This window comes from Lissotriton helveticus, chromosome 8 (assembly GCF_964261635.1).
Source record: "Lissotriton helveticus chromosome 8, aLisHel1.1, whole genome shotgun sequence".
Classification (NCBI taxonomy): Eukaryota; Metazoa; Chordata; class Amphibia; order Caudata; family Salamandridae; genus Lissotriton; species Lissotriton helveticus.
Window position 1 is genome coordinate 1,483,253,983 of NC_136069.1, and position 20,040 is coordinate 1,483,274,022.

The 20,040-nt window shown below is 40.8% G+C and overlaps 1 protein-coding gene across 1 annotated transcript in view; it reads right to left on the reverse strand.

Moving 5' to 3' along the window:
- LOC144772019 (N-acetylated-alpha-linked acidic dipeptidase 2-like) overlaps window positions 1-20,040 on the reverse strand; it is a 283,318-nt gene that overhangs the window by 39,155 nt on the left and 224,123 nt on the right. The window contains exons 12-15 of the mRNA XM_078656233.1: window positions 16,569-16,659; window positions 8,029-8,293; window positions 7,651-7,732; window positions 3,914-4,006 (exon numbers count right to left, since the gene is read on the reverse strand). Of these exons, the coding sequence (XP_078512359.1) occupies window positions 3,914-4,006; window positions 7,651-7,732; window positions 8,029-8,293; window positions 16,569-16,659 (531 nt within the window). The remainder of the gene's footprint in view (window positions 1-3,913; window positions 4,007-7,650; window positions 7,733-8,028; window positions 8,294-16,568; window positions 16,660-20,040) is intronic.

Here is a 20,040-nt window from a genome sequence, read left to right on the forward strand (position 1 = left end):
AATAGCCGTTGTATTATCCAAACCACATTAGAATCATAGTCACACAATAAACACTGTGCCAACTGGCACTAGGCAATTTTTACAGGAGATTATATACAGGTGACCGGGCCAATCGGGCTACTGTCAGAATCATCACAAGCAGTAGAAATATCACAACCAGCAACTACTGGTAAAATACTGTACTCAGCATTATATCACCATAGCAACATAAACACATGATGCATGATCACATTAGGCAATAGATCACCAGCATGAACACATTATCCTAAACACCAGAAGCATAAACACCCTGGGCATAAATCACCTTAGCCTAAAACACAGTAGGACATTTGGCCTAAACATTGAAATTACACCAGGCCAACTGGCCTTTCTCTGGGGCTCCAATGCCCTATGTCCAGAAAGTCAGGGCTCGAAGATAGGGCTTCTCAATTAGCCATAGGGCTGCAAGAGCAGCAAAGTCATAGGGTGCAATACACTGGGGGCGGGGGAGTGTATCTCACTCCCTTCTCATCACCAAAAGAAAATGCACCCAAAGGAAAATGGCAATGACACCAACTGTGCCGTGGACGTCCCACTCCGGGACTCCAAAGATAAACTTGCCCAAACGTTGCAGGTACCCGCTCTCTCTTGCGGTGCAGCTGTAGAATTTGTAGCTCGGGCACCAACTGTGCCTTGAGGAGCCCCGATCAATAGGCTCCTCCTGGTGCCCAAAAAAATAAATGCCCCCTTTGTTGTAGCTGCCCGCACTCAGGTGGCGCAGCTATACTATCTCTAAGTTTGGCCACCATGCCTGAGGAAAGCCGACACAGCTCCCCATTTAGCCCCCACTCACCGGGGCTTTGAGTGTAGACTCCTCCAGTCAGGGAGACTCATTTCGATCTGGGATAAGAGTCGGCGAGGCTCCAGTCGAACCCCCTCCTCTCGGGGCTCTGGTTTTCCTGCTTCCACAGCCAGGGCCGGACTGACTCCCGGGCAGTTTGGAATGCTGCCGAGCTGGGGTTTGTTTCCACTGCGGTGGGGGCTGATTTTGTTCATGGAGACCTGCGTGTGCTTCGAAATAATTAAAGCAAAACGAATTTAATTTAGCACACGCAGGTCTCCATGAACGAAATCAGCCCCCAGCTCAGCAGCATTCTAAACTGCCCGGTAGCCAGTCCGGCCTTGTCCACAGCGCGCCTCTTCAAGGCTGCACTCACGCAGCACAGCCGCCTCCTCCTCATGGGGAACCAGGTGGGCTGGGCACGAAGCAAAGCCTCCAGTGGCTCTCTTGCCCAGAAGGCGGCAATGGAGCCCGCACGGCTCCGGCTCCTCTTGGGCATACGTGGGGCTCCCACCAGCTCACGGGGGCCCGCCTTCCTTGGCCTGACTTCCCTTGTGGCAACCCACCACAGGGCTTCGTCGGGGCTCAGCTCCGCCCCCGGTCAGGCGGCCCGCCTGACTTCCTGTTTTCTCTGCCGGTCCGGCATCTCATACACAAGCCCACGTTTAGAGGCTCCTGGGGGGGGTAAGCTCCCGCTCCAGTTCTCTGGCAAAACGCGGGGTAGGCTCCCCCCTTTAATGTGCATCAAAATGCAGAGGCCAGGCGCTCCTCTTCTCCTGGCAATAAAGAGTAGAGGGTTTTCAAGGCGCTAGCGTTCTCAAGGTTCAGGGGACACAGCTGGGCCCAGGCAGGACAGCATACAGGGCCCTCCATCAGGAAGACAGTCCCTCGTGGCGGTTCCTCCTGGGGCCCAGCAGCAGCAAATCGCCTGGAAGCACAAAAGCACAACATTTTCATGGGGTCACAGCCCCAATATTTATACCACATTTCTTCTTTGTCTGCCCTGGCACAAGGCTTGGGGGAACCACTCTGAGCTGGTTCTGGGGGTTTTTGCAGCATTTTGTTGACAAGGCTCCTCTTCCCCTTTGTCAGGTGGGGGTTCGTCATCAGACACGCCACAGGGGGGTGGAGCCAGCATTCCCCTAGCAGCCACAGACCTATTCAGGGTCAGGGGACTACTCCTCCCACTACTCCAAATGCAGATGTCCCATTCAGCCTTGTGCTGTCTCACCCTGCCCTCCCTGGAGCCACAAACACCTCACCAGCCCCTGTCACTCAAAAACCAAACATGCAATCCACATCAGGCAGGCAGACACATAGCACATAGAAATGCCAACTTCTAGAAGTGGCATTTCTAAAATAGTGATAATAAATCTGCGCACACCATTGCGCAACATTTATTATTACTATTCCAACCATACCAATCTTGACCACGCTTCTCCTCTCACATCAGGAATTATCACGGAAACACTTATCAGGTAATCCCCAATGCATTCCATTGGGAGGGCAGCCTCACAGCAATGAGAAACCAAAATGGCGGTTTGTCACTACCAGGACATATCACACACTTAAGGTACATGTCCTACCGTTTACCTACAATACACCCTGCCCATAGGGCTAGCTAGGGCCTACCTTAGGGGTGACTGTCATGTAGTAAAAAGGGGGGTCACAGACATGGCACATATTTTAGGTGCCACATCACAGCAGCACTGCGCGCACAGGCCCTGCAATGGCAGAGGCCTGGTATAGGTTTGAAAGGCTACTTTGGTGGGTGGCGCAATCAGTGCTGCAAGCCCACCAGTCGCATTTAATTTACCAGCTGTGGGTATATGAGATACCACTTTACAAGGGACTGACAGGTAAATAAAATATGCCAAACAGGTGTAGACCAATCTTTACCATATTTATCCCAGAGAGCACACACACTTTACATTGGACAGCAGTGCTAAAGTGCCCAGAGTCCTAAAACCACCCAAACCATGTCAGAGAAAAAGCTAGGGGGAAGGCACAAAGTTCACAGATGATCCGGCAAAAAGGGCCACGTCCAACAGCTGGCAGCAAGGTTGCATAGACATACAAAGTAAATATAATTAGCTGCTGTATTGCCTAGCAATGATTCCATTAGTTCAGATATCCTTCATTTATATTATACAAACCATGGGCCCCATTATATACACCATGAATACTTCATATATGCATTGTTTCTCCTTTATTTGTTACCTTGACTATAATGCTGACTCTGTTGTATATTCCATGTAGATTATCGTTAAATTGCATTTTTTCAGAAAAATAGTGACTCCGTGGTTGCAAAAGGTGTCTATTACCATCCAATTTCCAGAAAACATCTGTACGTTGATATTAATAAGTGGTTTTTAATTCCCCAATCAGAGCCATTAGTTTTTCATAATTGACTTTTTTTTATCACAACCTTTACAAAATGTTGATGTCGGGGAAGTGTACCACTACAGAACTAGAGCCACAGACAATTTTCTAATCATTATGTAAGCATTAAAATAGGAAAATGGGAATTTCCTCTTTCTTTCAATGCTGCATCTACACCGACATGTATCATCTTGACTAGAAGCATGGAAGAAACTAATAATACTTCAACTCTAGAGTGTCAAATTGACAAACCCATCGCTTTCGATGGTAATATGAAGATGTTCTCAACTAGAGCTCAACACAAATTGTGCATCCCAAGACCTTCTTTATATTCTGTGGTGTAAAAAACATCCTGGCACATAATGAACAAGGGGGCATATTATCAAGGACCAGTGTTAAAATTATCGCCGTTTTATCGACAGGAAACTGCCGATAAACGGCGATACTGGGCTTGATAATACGCCCTTGTTAATTCCCATAGAAGCCCATTTTCTTGTGTTAACATGGGCATCTATGGGAATTAACAAAGGTGTATTATCAAGCCCATTATCGCCATTTTATCGGCAGTTTCCTGCCAATAAAACGGCGATAATTTTAACACCGGTCCTTGATAATATGCCCCAAGGTTCTGACAGAACTGCAGTCTTTACAGATGCTCATATGTAATTTACATAAACCAAAAATTTTTGCAAATATATAGTACATTTTTACCTGTAAAATCTCCTGCCTGGAAGACCAAGTGGGTCAATAAAAGCTCTTTCCAAAAGCATCAGCTGATCATTCATTATTCGTAGATCAATAATGCTGTATAAAAAGAAATGTTACTTTGCTTAACATAAATTTAGCCTTTATTTAAATGTCTCAAAATACTGCATACAGTTGTGATAATAAAATAATAACTAGAAGTTGAATAAATCACATTCACCAAAGCTTTTTTTGAAATTCCTATTCTGTTTTCATACTTCGATTGAATGATTAACCAGAAGCTTAGAACTAGTGTGTGTCTGAAAAGATGCCTAATGAAAATCAGAACCCAGAACAAGGGTGTATCTGAGAAAATACCTAATGACAATAATACAGGTAAATGCACTTTAATTTGGGACCCGTTCCACTATGTGTACTAGACCCTGAAGGTGTGTCTAAAGAGGATTATATTCTGGTCCCCCTGAAAAGCAAATGGATTAGTTAAGATGTAAAAATCAGATCAACAGTGTTTCAGAATGGAGGACCACAAGAATTTACTTTTGGTATGTCTGATCTAGATTACAGATGTGTGATCTGACCTGAATAATCACCTTTGAGTGCAGAGCTCCACTTAACTTTGCTTTGAGGGTAGGTTGGGTCCTTATCAGCAGGTCTTGAACAAGGCATGACTTTAAGGATTGAGTAATGGATACGTCTCTTGGGGTGTTTGAGGAATTTGTTGAGAGGCTCAGTAATCTGTTGCAAAAGTATATATGAAATTCTTTTTGGCCTCCTGCTCAGCGCAATTCACTGATCCATTTAATTGTTTTGATCGTAACCACTTACTTTGAAAACTGATGAATGTTCACCGATGGGCTGTGATGGTAAGATAACATTTGTGGAAAATAGTATTCCAGACTTTCACTTGTTTATAAACAAACAAACAAGTCAAATGTCCTTTTAAGGTCATCAAACTTTCTACATGCACAGCCATGGTACATTCTAATTTGGGCACTTGCTAAAGAATTTCCTCTGATTGCTAAGATCATTTTGGCGAGCTCTAATGCTGATATCAAGCCTTGGGGGAAGTAACAATAGTCATTTCTCATCACATGGAGTTCAGCAGACCACAACGTGGCATACACCACTTCTTTCTCTAATAAAGTGATCTTGACTCAGTGATAAGATCAACCTGCTCTCTGGGCAGCAGGGCTGGAATTTGAAAAGAAACACTGTGGAATATTCTCGATTCTGCCATCTTCAATGGTATTACCCATAAAAAGAATTTCAGCTTTCTGCTTTTAATTAAAAATATGGTTGTGTGTAGTACAACAGAACATATTTGGAGTACTTTGATGACCAAGGAACCTATGTCCTCCCATAACTAGAAATGGAGATGACATATTAGACCGTCCTCAAACTAGCAGAACAAGTGTTTGCACACATTCTTTTATTTTCCAAGTCTCAGGCATCTCCCACAGGCCATTTATGTCCACATAGATTTGCTGAGACAAGACATCACACTCTTACCTCTTGTCTACTACTTTCCTGAGTTAAAACACAAGTGCTTCCTGAGTTTATCAATTTTACTTACTCCAACTTCGGATCAATTCACCTAGCCTGATCTGCATATATTCCACTCCATGAAATAAAGCATATATACAGTCTGTTGTTAGAAGCATCACTAATTCCCTGAGAAATCTTCATCATGGTAATCTATGCCTTCACACTATAGAAAGGCGTCAAATCTCCTTCACACACAATTCACTTCTCTAACTTTGTAAGTGAATCTTAATTTGTGAAGAGAACCATCTCAGCATTTGTTTATGAGCTCCTATCAAGCTTTTTGGTTTGTTCATGCCATGAAAGTGAGCTTGAACTTCGCGCACAGGAGCAGCTGAATATCTGTTCCACTGGTATGTGCCCCACACCAAACTCGTGTCCAAACACATCAGAGGGCATTTATAAAAAAATAGTTTACATTTTTTGGGCTAAATAATGGATATTTATCAGTCAATTCACAATGTGCTCATCTCAAAAGCAGAGAGGCAAAGAGGATGGACAACCTCTAACTCTCTTACTAAAATTGATAAGTACCATATATTGAGTATGAAAGATTTAGAAGCTTGTTTAACTGTATTCTATAACTTTTAATGGTTTTTATATTGGTGCACATTTTAATGTTTTTATTGATTTATGTACTGTGTTTAAAATGTGAATGATCATATTTTGGATCGATTGTATAAATAAAAATAATAATAATAGGTTCCACTCCTGGAGAAACAGTGTGGTGTATGCCCCGAATTGTGTATTATCCTTCACAAAGTGCACCTTTTGTTCTCCACAGTGCAAGAGAGACTAATCTGGCACGGGCATCCCTGGTATAGGTTATATATACTTCATGTTTGCTAGATAATCTGTCAGGACATCACCACAACTTATCTTCTTCTGCCAATAGGTGGTCTGTAGCAGGCAGATGATACTCACCCTGACTGCAGCACCTCAGGGCACCAAGGCTCAGATGTGACCACAATAAAGCACTGCCATCTTGGAGGGTAGGCACCACAAGTCCTGCTCCAGATTCTCAGGGAGGCTAACTCTCCCTAACAATGTTGCAGATGAGAAGGGAAGTAGGAGCGATGGAATATAGAGTATAATACATCGAAGCCATCTCATTTGCCAAAAAAGCCCTGAGGAAGTCTGGGCACAACACAATTTGCAATGTAACTGGTAGAGCTCCATTGCAATCCTCTTAAATGGCTGAAAAAACGAAGCCGCCCACCAGCTTACTGGACTATTCAGGCACTCTCAGAGCAAAAACTTATGCCTACAATTGGCTTATCCTTGGCACAATTTCCTAGTAAAGAATCTATAAGTATGACATTCACAGAGATCCTTAGGCAATGGTGGTGAAGGTTGGCGTAGGTGACATTTGGCCATGCGTTTATTTTTTTATTTGGAGAGGGTGAGGGTATATACAGAGGGAGTGTGGTAGGGTGACAGGAACCCTTTGGTTATGGGATGGATGTGTGTGCAAAGGCTATACATAACATAGAACTGTACATGGGTAAAACTGAATAACAGTGATGTTTTACGACCCAGGGTTCTGAACAACATCATGGACAACTCGAGTTTTGCTCGTTTGTATATTTGATGTTATTTAGAACATGAAAAACACCCCTCATTATTCACTGTTACCATCTATAATTCTAAAAGTAACGAGGCAGTGCATGTAAATGTTATGCATGGAACAACATTTCTATATGACAAATTCTCAAAAGACTGTTAAACACTGGGGACAGTCAGGACACATCTATTAAATAGGTATACTTCGTAAGTTTTGTAACAAGAAAACAGAGGATAAGTTGGACTCATCAGCACGCTCTTCATAAGGAACATTAATACATTAATGAGCACATTTAAGATTTAAGAATGCCTTCTGACTGAGGGCGAGATCTGTACATTGTCACCTGTAAGGTACTTCCAACATAATACCACTAATCACATTTTTAAATTGAGAAATTTAGTAAGGGGCGGAGCATTTCCAACTCTGGGTAAACCCGCCAGGAGTATCTATCTGTCTGAGAAGGTCGTCACTAATTTTAGTTAGCTTTTTCCTTAATTTATATTTTCTTTTTTGGTTAAGCTACATTATTAAAGGACCTGGAGAAACCCGGGTGACATGATTGTTTTAATCATTAGAAACAACACAACAGTTCAGACCACTGAGGGCCATAACAAGATTGAAAACTGATTGAACTTACTTATTCGTGTCTAGTTGCTCAAGTCGGTTATGGAACTCAATGGAAGCATTCGTAAAGTTTTCCACAGCAGAAAAAAGTGAGTCTGGAAAAGTTAAATATTTTAAACTGTTAAAATGATGTAAAGTTTAAGAAAGACAAAAGGAGGGCATCTAACTTAACATTTGAGACCCGAATGCATACATTTCTCTGCTAATTGCATAATAATAGACGGATTATGCAAGTTAGCATACGAGCACACAAGGCAGGTGCACACCCGTTCACTAGTATCAACCCTATGGCCACTTCGGTGAGAGTGAGGGATTAAAAAATATTTATGGTGAAATTTGCCAGAAAAAGATTTAGACAAGTTTTGTTAGATCGTTGCATGCCAATACTTACCAAATGAAACACCATATTGCTGAAGTTGTGTTTCATGCTGCTGAGCAATTATATAGATGCTGTCAGAATAACTTTTCAAGGCCTCAGCATAATCCTGTGCATTAAATGGGATGATCCTGGAGTTGGCTAGTTCATAAACAAGTCCTCCACGCAACTGTGCTACTGCCAACTGCTTCTCAAACGTAGGGTCATAGAATCTTTCTACCAGCTCGAAGGTCTCATACCCTGTGTGATAAACTGGATAGCTACTGTACTTATCTGTTTTCTAGAGAAAGGGAAAATAGTATGAAAACATTAATCATTGTACAGGCCTTAGCTGTTATAAATAAAATAAAATCTTGTTGATTGATGCAAGGCGATTGCTTGTAATTATCTGCATAGGTAGTTAATGTTATGTGAGTGACAATAAGAACGTTTAGTGAAAATACCCAGGTAGACCGCTCCATTAAAAATCTGAGGCATTCACTGTCTGGAAAGTGCTTTCCTTTCAAACATCAACTGACACAAAAATCATACATTTGGAAAGTTCCGATCATTCCTGCCCCCTAGTTAAATTTGAGATTATTGGGGTGTGTAATTGGAACTAGGTATGCAGATTCTTTTCATGACTTCGCCACTGAATGTAGGCGAATCCAGCAAAATGTTCCTGTTATGTTGTACCGGTTTGATCATCACTCCCTAATCTAGCACAAACACGTCAGGTCTATCACATAATGTATCACCCACATTGGCTGTGAATCATTCAAAAGATAATACCAAATCCAAGAAACATCAAACACTAGACAAGACCGATTTCAAAACGAATTATCTCATATATTAATCAACTGCAAATCCTTTTATTGATTATCAGCTTTCCTAAAATCTAATGCAAAGTGGCACACACTACTAGGTTACATTATTTAACTATTGCACACTACTTTTTATTTACCTCAAATACTGGTGAAAACAATTCTAAATAAACTGCTTTCCATTCAAACACAAATCTGTTGTTGAGCTTTTGTCCATATTACATGCCACTAAATTAGCATTACTTTCTTTGTATGATGAATCTGATATTAATATCCGATCTTTAAAAAGGTCTCACTTTGGCACAACCCCAACATAATGACCAATAAACCTATATCTTTCTGAAATTTGTGGATTACAACTGGCATTTTATATATCGGTGACCTTTGTCAAGGAGATATGTTTTACTCTTTTTCAGAATTAAGAACCAAATACCATCTACTGCGATCTGACTTTTCTAAATATGAACTGTTATGTAAATCCATTTTTGATACTTATAATAATTTACTACCATTTGCTAAACTTTCTAATATGGAATTCTATCTAAGCCTTTTTAGTAGGTCAGGTCATATTGCATCCAAAGTTTCTTTTTTAAACTCACCATTACATCAAACCTTTTTGTTAACTTAGCCCACAGATGGTCTTCGGACTTAGATAATCCTTCTATTACACAATCAAAATCAAATTGGTTATGTAACATTGCAGTGTACTTCCCTGCTACTCTGATAGAAACTAATATACACCTGCTATTCAAATGTTTTTGGTGTCCAGCTAAAGTGTTTAAGGTGAAACTAACTGACACGCCAAACTGCTATCACTGTAAAACACATTTGGGAAAGTTTGCAGCATATACTGTACGATTGTCCTGTTATTTATTACCTTTTGGATGGAAGTATAGGATATTATTTTACAGATTTTTCAACTACAAGTTCCTTTATAATTTAACATACTTATCTAGATATCTCAGGCCCTTCCACATTTACTAACAACTGGTGATTCAAAACTTTTTGACTTTCTCATATCTATAGCAGTTAAATAATCACTTCCAACTGGAACTGGAAAGATGCAAGCTTGCTATCTGGTAAAGTTTGGTGGAATTGCATAATTATTCTACGATGTTGTGAATATTCACTATTATGTCCCCGTAATGATTCTACTGTTCCTAATGCTAACGTAGTTTACTCTGGACTCTTATACATACACAACTCTAATGTATTGTAAGTCTACAATATCTTAGTTCTTCAGTTCATATTGTAGCCATATACATGTTTTTTCTTTCTTAAATCATTAGTTCACAATATTTTATAATATGATTATGTAAGTTATTGTTATTATGCTCTTTCATGATCTCCATGGATTACTTTTTACAACTACAGTACTACTTTCTGTAGGTTTAATAATGTTATACAAGCTAATCTTCGAGAATGTTTTCTTTCAACTAAAACAAATACTGCACCGCCCTCTGTGCTTGTAAAACAGACAATTTAAAGAAACCTTGTCGGTTTGGAGTTCCTTACAACACTAGGTTTATTAGCAGTGGTAGCCAGAGATGAATTGACATGAAAATAAAAGTATAAAATAATACATTCATTGCTTTATTTTCATCTAAATATATTGAAGGATTTGGAAAATTATTCTTACAGCATTTTGGTGTAATATGTGTCTATTATCTCTGGAAAAACTCCGCTGAAGAACCAAGACTAAAATCCACCACCAACAGTATGTGTCTTGTGTTACAGATTTGTCTATGTATATCTTTGTGTTTAGCTGTATGGCATCTGAATGCTCATATTAGGTCAAATTTGAACTTCTTTAAAAAAGAATTAAAATGAATTGAAAAACATAACAAAAAACCTATACACTATTAACAACTTAAACTCTGATGAGTGAAACAACTAAGATCTAAACCTGTGCTTCATCAAAATGGTACACCTGCATGTAATACCTGATCTACCCTTGAGGTTATTCATATAGGGTTCATTTTAGGCACCTTTCTCTCTTATCTTGTACTACTTTTCAAAAGGCAGATGTATGTATGCATATGTTTTCCTATCCTTCCCATAATGAGTGCCCTGCAACAGTAGTGGTTCTTCTATTGGGGTGTTGAACCCCACGGTGAGTCACCAGGAGTGTTTATATTTAAAGTCCATTGTTTCGTAAAAATAGTTGTTTCCCATGTTCCCTGGCTGCTGAGTTAGTTTGTCAGGTAGGGCGTTGCAGCTAGGCAGGGTGGGCCAATCCAGTGTTGATTGGCAACGGCAGCCTCAGGCAGCAGGGTCAAAGACAGGTTGGACAGATCTCGGACTCTGGCTAACCTGATATGCGCTTTTCAGGCCTCTCAAAAAGGAAGAGGGAACACAGCACAGACCTTTGGTCTCCTTTTGAGTGTTTGGTTCACCTGCCCCAAACAGTCCTTGCATTGTTCTCATGCAGCTTTACATATAAACAGCATGAGAGCAAAGCCTGGGTTCTTTCTGGTGGTCAGGCTGGCTCGTCCCCTGGGGCTGTGCTAACAAGGCAGTGCGGGGGCAGGAGAATTGAAAGACATCACCAATTACTACGTGGCTTTATTTTGAAATGCATGCAATGGCAATGCTTTTCTTTTCCCCTTATGCACATCATCAATTACTGTATTGTGCACAATGGAAGTGGAAGACAGCAGTTGCCATTTTTCTTGCACTACAGCAGGTCCCACAGAGCACCTGCTAGTTACAGGAGGCCTGAGTTACTTACCAGGTCTGGCTGTTCTTCGGACTCAGCTGTCATTGGCACTCAGTATAACCCTGGCAAGTTATATGATTAAATAATAGAACAAAACCAATAATGATTTCAGTAATAGTAACCAGAGCACGAGGGATTAGAACCGTGCAGTGAGAGAAACAGTCAAACAGTCAACTATACCTGGTGGGCATGACCTCAGACAGTTACCTTTGAAAAGATATTCTAAATTCAAGCAGTAGGTTCTTTAAGCCACAAGTCAATTATACAACAATGTGATAATAACAGACTTTGTAATCTACACTGTAAATATACATATGTGAATCTTTTTTTATTGACACTCGTTCTAAATAATGTGTTCCCCACATTCATGTTCACAGCAATGTTAAACAACAATAAGGACTCTGCATACTGGGAGACTGTTCTCCTGTGCCCAAAATATGTGCTTGGACCCCTAAAACATGTCGAAACAGACTATACCCTGTCTCTCGATTTGTTACCTGCTTCAATAGAGATGGTGGTGTTAACACTTGAATTACCATAATACACTCAACAAAAACATACACCTAGCCCTAAGAGCCCACGTTTGGTGTGACTGAAGACCTTCATCATCTCGAAAATGCTCAGACACATGGCATTTTGGTCCTGTTTGCAGAAAGGCAAGGATCTACTGAAATAAGAGAAAGGTCAGGACCTAAGCACCTACATTGATCTGAGAGGAGCTAGGAGTGTCTTAGGGTGTCCCCCAACCACAGGATGGCACATGCTATAAAGCTGGACCCTCACCCAACTATCCTCAGAACACTGCTGGACTTGTAAAAAGATACCAGATGGACTGAACCTGCGGCACTTGGCTTCTGTGATCTGTGAGAATCACCTCAAGAGTTTGGACCACCTTCCACTCAAAATCCAAGGACATAAAGTTCTCAAAAGACCATAAGAGAGATCCCTGCGTGGCTCAATGAACATTAAAAAAAAAAAAAGCTGAAGAGGACATTCCTGTGAAAAATCCCAGGTGACAATTTGCAAATGGAACTGGGCTGGACTTCAAAGGGGACCTCTGCCTGACAAACACAGTGCCTCTGATTGCTCTCCCGGAGGTCCCATGGGCCTTGGATATGTATCCCTGTGAATGAATAGACACCAAAAGACATTGGGGAACTTTTTCAAAACTTTTGCAGCCGAGTTCCAGAGCTTCAATGGGCTGAGAAAAGTGTTCGACTGGTAGGTGCATGGCGTCAGATTGAATGTTCGGTTTGGCCTATGAGTACAAGAGTTTCCCCTCAGTAAAATGACAAAGTCCTTTTTCAAATTAGGATTTGAAGCTATTTCATATGATAATACAAAATTAGCTTTAAAGTCTGCAATTTTCCCTTCTATTTTTCAAAGGTTTCATCTGTATTTCTCCCCGAATATTTATACCACACCACTTTAAAGAGTCACCAGCCGACACTGCCCCACACAAACTACTGGCCCATGTTTTGAAGTTATTCCTAGTACAGACCTGTCAAAAAAGACTTAAATCCAAAGGATGTTAGAGAGGCTATGATGGTATTGTGTGGACAAAAAGAGTAAGCACACAAACTTCTGCAAGTAGATATAACAAGGTCTGACCACCTTTTGTACTGAATACTGATATTTAGTATAAATAAAATTGGTATACAAAGCTAGGGGTGTAAGGTTCTGTAGGGGAGGAGGCATACTCCAATGCCATCTGTAACAAATGAGGACCTGGAGTTTATGCTCAACAGGGATTACCCCAAGTAATCTAAACAATATTGGTGGTACATTCAAAATTGACCTCCCATGCCACCACAAAGCATATTGTTTACAAACTCCCGACCCCCCCATAAGTGGATCCTGCCTATTTTTTAAGTAATCTGTTCAAAATAGAAATGTCCAGTTGACTCCTTCTAATAGCAGTTTCTTCCTGGTTGATCATTTGGGTGATTGCAGTGATAGTGCCAAACAATCTGCCACAGAAATCAAATGTGTGAGTTGCAGGGCACAGGGGGAGAGTTGGTTAATCAATGCTTTACTTTGAAACAAGTCTTCAGGAGACCCAAGTTCTCAAGAAGCACTGCAGCCTGGCACACTATTTCCAGTATCTTAAACTTCATTGGGTGGAAGGTGAACAAACACTGGGCACAGGAACAGGATTTGGCTTTGATAACTTTCATGTACGCAAGAGCCAATGTCATTCTCTTTCAGGAGATCCATCTTCCATTTAATCAATAGAACCTAGTTTGTTAGAAGAGTCTAATCATAAACCTCTTCTGAATTGGGGCTGCCTGTTACAATTAGACAGGGAGCAACTTTGACTCTCAGTCAGAAAAACTTGGATAGAAAATAAACGTGGGCTAGAACTGTCTTGGAGCACTGAAGGGGAACAAACATCACATTTGCTAGCTTGTACCGCTTGAAAATAGGTGGTCCTGCTGCTACTTATGAGCTTAGTTTTGTTAGAGGCCACTGTATGAGTGTTGGTCACTGGAACAATATGTTCTTGGAGCAAGATCGTTCTGATCGTTCTGGCAAACCCTTCGGTGGATGGCTTTAACTCAGATGATTTGGAGGATACCTGGCATTGATTATATCCATCAGAGCATGGTTATGTTTTAAACTCTCACATTTACCAGTGATAAATCTGCTTCAGGCAAATTCTAGTACTAGGTTGGAGGCCTTGTGGCATATATTTGCAGCAGTCATCAAAATTTCAATTCTTTAAACAGACATTCTGGTGGGTTATTGTGAAAAACTGCCTTGTTTTGATAAGTCAATAGACCCATCCACAAACATAGCATTTCTTAAATGTTCCAAATGTTTTCTTTAGTAGCTAATCAGAGCAGCAAGTCAATGCCAAGAGAAATATGTTACCAGTAACAGCACAACTAAGCCAATCAATCGCGCTCCCCTGAATTTTGCTCATCTGAAGTGTTTTTTTCTGAACTGTGTCTCTCCAAATCAAACTCCTCTCAATTTAGATTTAGGATGGAAGTTGGGAGTTTACCTTACTGAGCTATTCTGTCAGGCTCTAAATTGAAACTTTCATTTCAGAGTCTGAGCTCTGCCCCTCTGTCTTCAGTACCCAGTTTCTACTTATATCTAGCCTTTTGTTATCAACATCATGGTACTATATATCGATTCCAATCAACACCCTTATGTATTATCTTTTTCAAGTGAGTACATACTTGAGTGCATTTCGTTCTCTGAACCCTGTCACTTTAAAATCTGCTTCTTCAAACTCTCTGATTCACTTTCCCTGCCAGTGCACAACACAAACCACTCATGTAATTTGTGATGTGTAGAGGACACCCACTCCTGCACACATTTTGCCTTCTTACTAGCATATGTGCTTGACAACTGGACTTGTAACAGGATATATTATCTTCCTCAACTCTAGAGCAAAGATTTGTCATGCTTGAATTCACTTCCACTTCTCAGGAAGATTCTTGGATTCCATTCCTTCTACCCTAAGCTTTCTTTCTGCTACCTTAACTAAATCCCCCCTGCTACAATCATCTATGTATTGCTGGCAATCACATTGCTTCTTAATTTTCAACTCACACTTTCAAGTTAGCACTGTTTGAGTATTCTCTTATATTTCTCCTTATTTCTCCTCCAGCCTGCCCATAACAACTTCTTCCAGCTGTGCTGTCACTTTTAATTTAAGCCTAATGCAATTTCCGTGTTGTCTGAATTGCTCCCAAAGTCTCTCCCGCTATCTTACCTGTTACCCTATGCTAAATCCCTGGTGAGTGGCCCTCTATGGAGTCTATTGCCTCTACTGCCCTCTGCTCAGGACTACCAGACATATTTGCTGCTTCTCCAAGCATTCATTTCATTCTCTGAAGTATAATGGGAATCTTTATTGGGGAGTGGAAACCTGATCCCAAACTCTACCTTCTACAAGATCATTTATAGATGCTCATCGAGTCCAACCTTTCCTGAAGCATGTGCATGCCCTCTCCTTAGTCATTCTAGAACAACCAATCTATTCATATTTGGAAATTTGATTATCTGGTTTAGCAGGGAGTATTTATTCAACCCCAACAGGATAATTTAGACCCTGGTGAGTGGCCCCTGTTGTCAAAGCAGTCTATGGCCTCCCGTACCCTCTGCTCAGGACTACCAGTAGTATTTTCTGCTTGGAAGTCTGAATGCTTGCCCAGTGAAGTGAGCAGGGAGCATGGGGAACACTGGGTAATTTCCCTAAATGGGACTGCCATGCCTCCCGTGACAGTCCTAGGCAGGGAAATGTAGTGATGATACCCTGCTCTAAATAGGGCTGGGTGAATCACTATGACCTGGCAGCCTTGTGCCGAAAGTACCACGAAGGTGACAGTGTCCACCAGTGGAGCTAGCTGGGTCTCTGTTGGTGCAAATCCTTTGATCTGATTTGCCTTCCCTCCACACGAGGCAGGTGAACCGAACATTTGGTAAGGCTTCTGCTCTGCCAAACTTAATGAGTCGCTAAATCTTTCATTACAGTTCTTCAGTCTTTGCATCAGCAAATCAACAATTCACACGATCTAGCTATTTGTTTCATGTATGTGTGACATTATCTTCATAGCTGAGTAATTACTACTTTACATTTAATATTCTACTGCCTTACTCGGCTATCCTAAAGCAACATTTATGAACACAATGCAAACAACAAAAATAAGTTTACATTTCTAAAGAGCACAGTGCATAGAATGAAAAGCATGCATATACTTATAGGTAAAATAACCTGGTAAAAATAAAACATTTTTCTGTCTATATTTTAGAAACAAAATACGAATCCCCATTCCTCTTGCCCCTGTAAAGCTTTTCCATGAACTAATATATAAGATATTGTTTATGTTATTGCTACTGATATGTTACATACTAAACTTAAGGCCCAGTTCTCTGAACATTTTTATAAGTAAAATAAAATGACAGATAAAAAAACATCCTTTAGTACAAGTGTAGTAAATTCTCAAATCATTCACCACAAGGATACAAATACACACACCAATAAATATATTTCTCAAATCAAGCTGCAAATAACTTACTGAATTTTTAGTATATCGAACTCTGCCAGCTGCAACACCCAGTCGTTGAAAGTACGCTTCAAAGTCACTCCCAGATCCCAATTTGTTTATTCTGCATAAACAAACAAAAACATATATAACTGTAATATGCCATAAATACAAACAGAATAAATGTATGCGTTTATAATGATTATTTTTTTTAGAAAAATGCTTTACTCCCCATATAACCTCAGACATGAGTGGTCACGCCAGGAATCATACATACATGGTCACTAAAACAATATTGATATAAATTTGCATGTAAATAAAATGGTAGAAATAAATGAATTTTGAATAATAATCATGTGAAAGATTTAGAACAACATTTGTAAAAACCCAGTCAAGGCAAAGTCAGCTATAAATGTATTACTACCGACTCCTTGAATGCCCCATCTAGATACGCCTGAAAAGAAAATCTGAAGTAATACTAAAAATGAACAGACAAATTATGCAAGGTGCTCGTAACTTATAGGCCCTCGAGTGGGAGGGGTACGATAAGATCCCATCAGGGTGGAAACTGGCGCATGAGAGCTCAGGCAAGGGTGAGATTTCACGCTGACTGTTCTCTCCCCAGGTTACAACAGAATACCTTCAGCGACCCAATTAGGAATGGGCACGGACTTCCAGTTCATAACAGATTTGAACATCTGTCTGGCCTGGAAGCCTGCGATTGACTCAAGGTACCTGACGATCAGGGAGGAGGGAGGCTGAACGACCTGGGAGCCATGGAGGACAGACCATATAAGGGGAGTTTTAATAATGTTGTTTCCTGGAATATTGCAGGATTAACTGCTAAAATGGATGATCCTGGACTGCAAAAGTGGGGGTCAAATCCCAGACAGGGGATATTAAGCACAACTGATGGAAAGCGCAGACTTAAATGGACCCAAGTTACTCCTGAATTATTTTACAAAGACATTAAAACGCTTTGTGCAGATGAAATTGTTACCTGCACACAGGGGGGGGCACCAGCATATGAAGGTGCTAGTGGCATTTCAGACGATCTCTGATAAGGTTACGGAGCTGTTGTCTGTGCCAATTAGAAAACAGACTAACGAGGGCCCCAAGTGGTTTGATCACCACTGCTCAAAAGCAGCTAAGAACTTAAGGGTAGCCTTAGCTTCCAAACCAAGAGTGCAGGCTAAGGTAAAAACATGTCGGAAGGACTATAAGACAGTGTTAGCCAAACGCAAGGAGACCTTAAGGGATGAGGCATGGAATGACTTACTGGACCCTGAAACTCTTAAGAATAGCTCTAAGTTTTGGGGTACAATAAAAAAGCCGTTTATTGTCCAGGAGACCGGAGACGGTCTTGAATGCCACATACCTAAGGAGGACTGGGAAGTCGACTTTTAGCATTTGTATGCTTGACCCTGGAAGAAACTGATAGCCTGGCACCTGATTGTAGTGATAACAAAATCATAATTGAAAGGGGCGAAATCCTTGATGGAATTTTAGGACTAACAGCCGGGAAAGCACCTGGTCCAGACGGGATCCCCCCTGATTTATTTAAGTCTGAGCCTTCTTTTTGGGTCCCAATTTTGGAGTCCGTTTTTAATGCTGCAGCACATAGTGGATGTCCTCAATCCTGGGGGGTTTTCACAATTGTACCTGTTTTTAAAAAAGGGGATAAACGTAGTGCACATTGTTACAGACCCATTTCACTCATATACTCTTTGGTGAAAGTAATAGGAATGGTACTGTTGCAAAGACTTACAACCTGGGTTGAGGATAACAACATTATGTCTATCTCCCAATACGGCTTCTGCAGAGGTTGTTCAACAACAACCCAATGTCTCAATCTTTTTTTAATATTAAGCAAATATACAGTGGCACATAGGGGAACCATCCACCTCGCCTTCATGGAGTCTTCAGCCTTTGACTGTGTGAAAAGACGGAAGTTGTGGCAGTCCATGAGGGCGAAGGGGGTTGAAGGTGGTATTGTAGACTTTCTAGTAGATTTGCACAGCAATACCAGAGCGAATGTTAGATTCTCCCAAGATCTGAGTGTGACAAAGAATTTTAATATTAAAAGAGGTGTCCAACAAGGATGTATTCTGGCTCCTTTTTTGTTTAATTTTTATATTAATGACCTAGACAGCGCTCTTCAGGAGGTGGCGGCTGACTGTCCTAGAGTCGGACGCCGGGGAATTCCGGTCCTATTATATGCGGACGATGCAGTGCTCATATCTAGGACTGAAAGAGGCCTTCAAGCTCTTTTAACTGCTTTTAAGTCCTTCATGACAGATAGGGATTTAACGATTAATAACTCTAAATCATTTATCATTCAGGTAGGTCAGCAACCAAGAAGGAACTTTTTATTCAAAGTGGGTGATGCAACAATTCCTACATCCAACACGTTCTCCTATCTTGGGGTCCTTTTGATAACATACTAAACTGGGGCCCGCATGTTCTTAAAAAGAAAGGGGACGTTGCTAGGGTGAACGCATCAATATTCAACTTTGCATCCAAACTGGGGAAAAAACCTACTGGTGCTATGCTGCAATTATATAATGCCAAATCAGTGGCTACAGCAGTATATGGTAGTGAAATTTGGGGGTATATTGCGGGAGAGCAACTCCAGATCGTGGAGAATTCGTTTTTGAAACGTCTACTGTGTGTCCCCCCGGGCACATCTAATCTAGCTGTCCATGAAGAACTGGGGACACAATATGTCAGTGATATTTTCTCCTTACGCCCACTGACCTTCTGGTTAAATATATGGCTAAATCCTGATATCCCTCTTACGCACTTAATTGTAAAAGACTGCTTGTCTCAGGATAATGCACTCGCTATACCATGGTTGAAATATCTGAAGCCAACCTGCCTCAGATTAGGGCGTAGTGAGTTGTTTGAAACTCCTGACTGCATTACCAAGACGGACCCGAAGGCAATAAAACTGACTTTCCTCATGGAAAGAAAGATTCAGAGGGAAGCCATTGAGATTCAGAAACCGAGTGTCAGAAAATATGTCATGTTAAAAACATCTGCATCTATTGAGCCTTATTTAATGGGCGCTCTGACCTCAAATGTTACTTACCAGATCTCGGCTAAATCTATTTTATCATTTGCTTGTTAGGCCAAGAACTGCTATTTTTAGTAAAGTAGCTGCTCTCTGCGGCTGCGACGGAAAGTCTCCGCAGGACATGCTGCATTTTATGATTTTATGTAGATTTTATGAATATCCCCGCAAACGCTATTTGGTGTCACTTTTAAGAAAACTACATTTTTGTCAGATCAGACCAGCTATGATGTATTTACAACTATTACATAGTGACAGTATTCTCCATGTACTTGAATTTTTAAAATCAACTGTTAAGTATAGAAAATGCCTGGACTTGTAATGACTTTTTAATCAAATTTTTCTGAGTTTCTATTTATTACATTTAGGTAAAATCATGTATTCTTTTTGCTGTGATGTCCATTTTGTATGTTGTACTTTCTCTATCCTGAT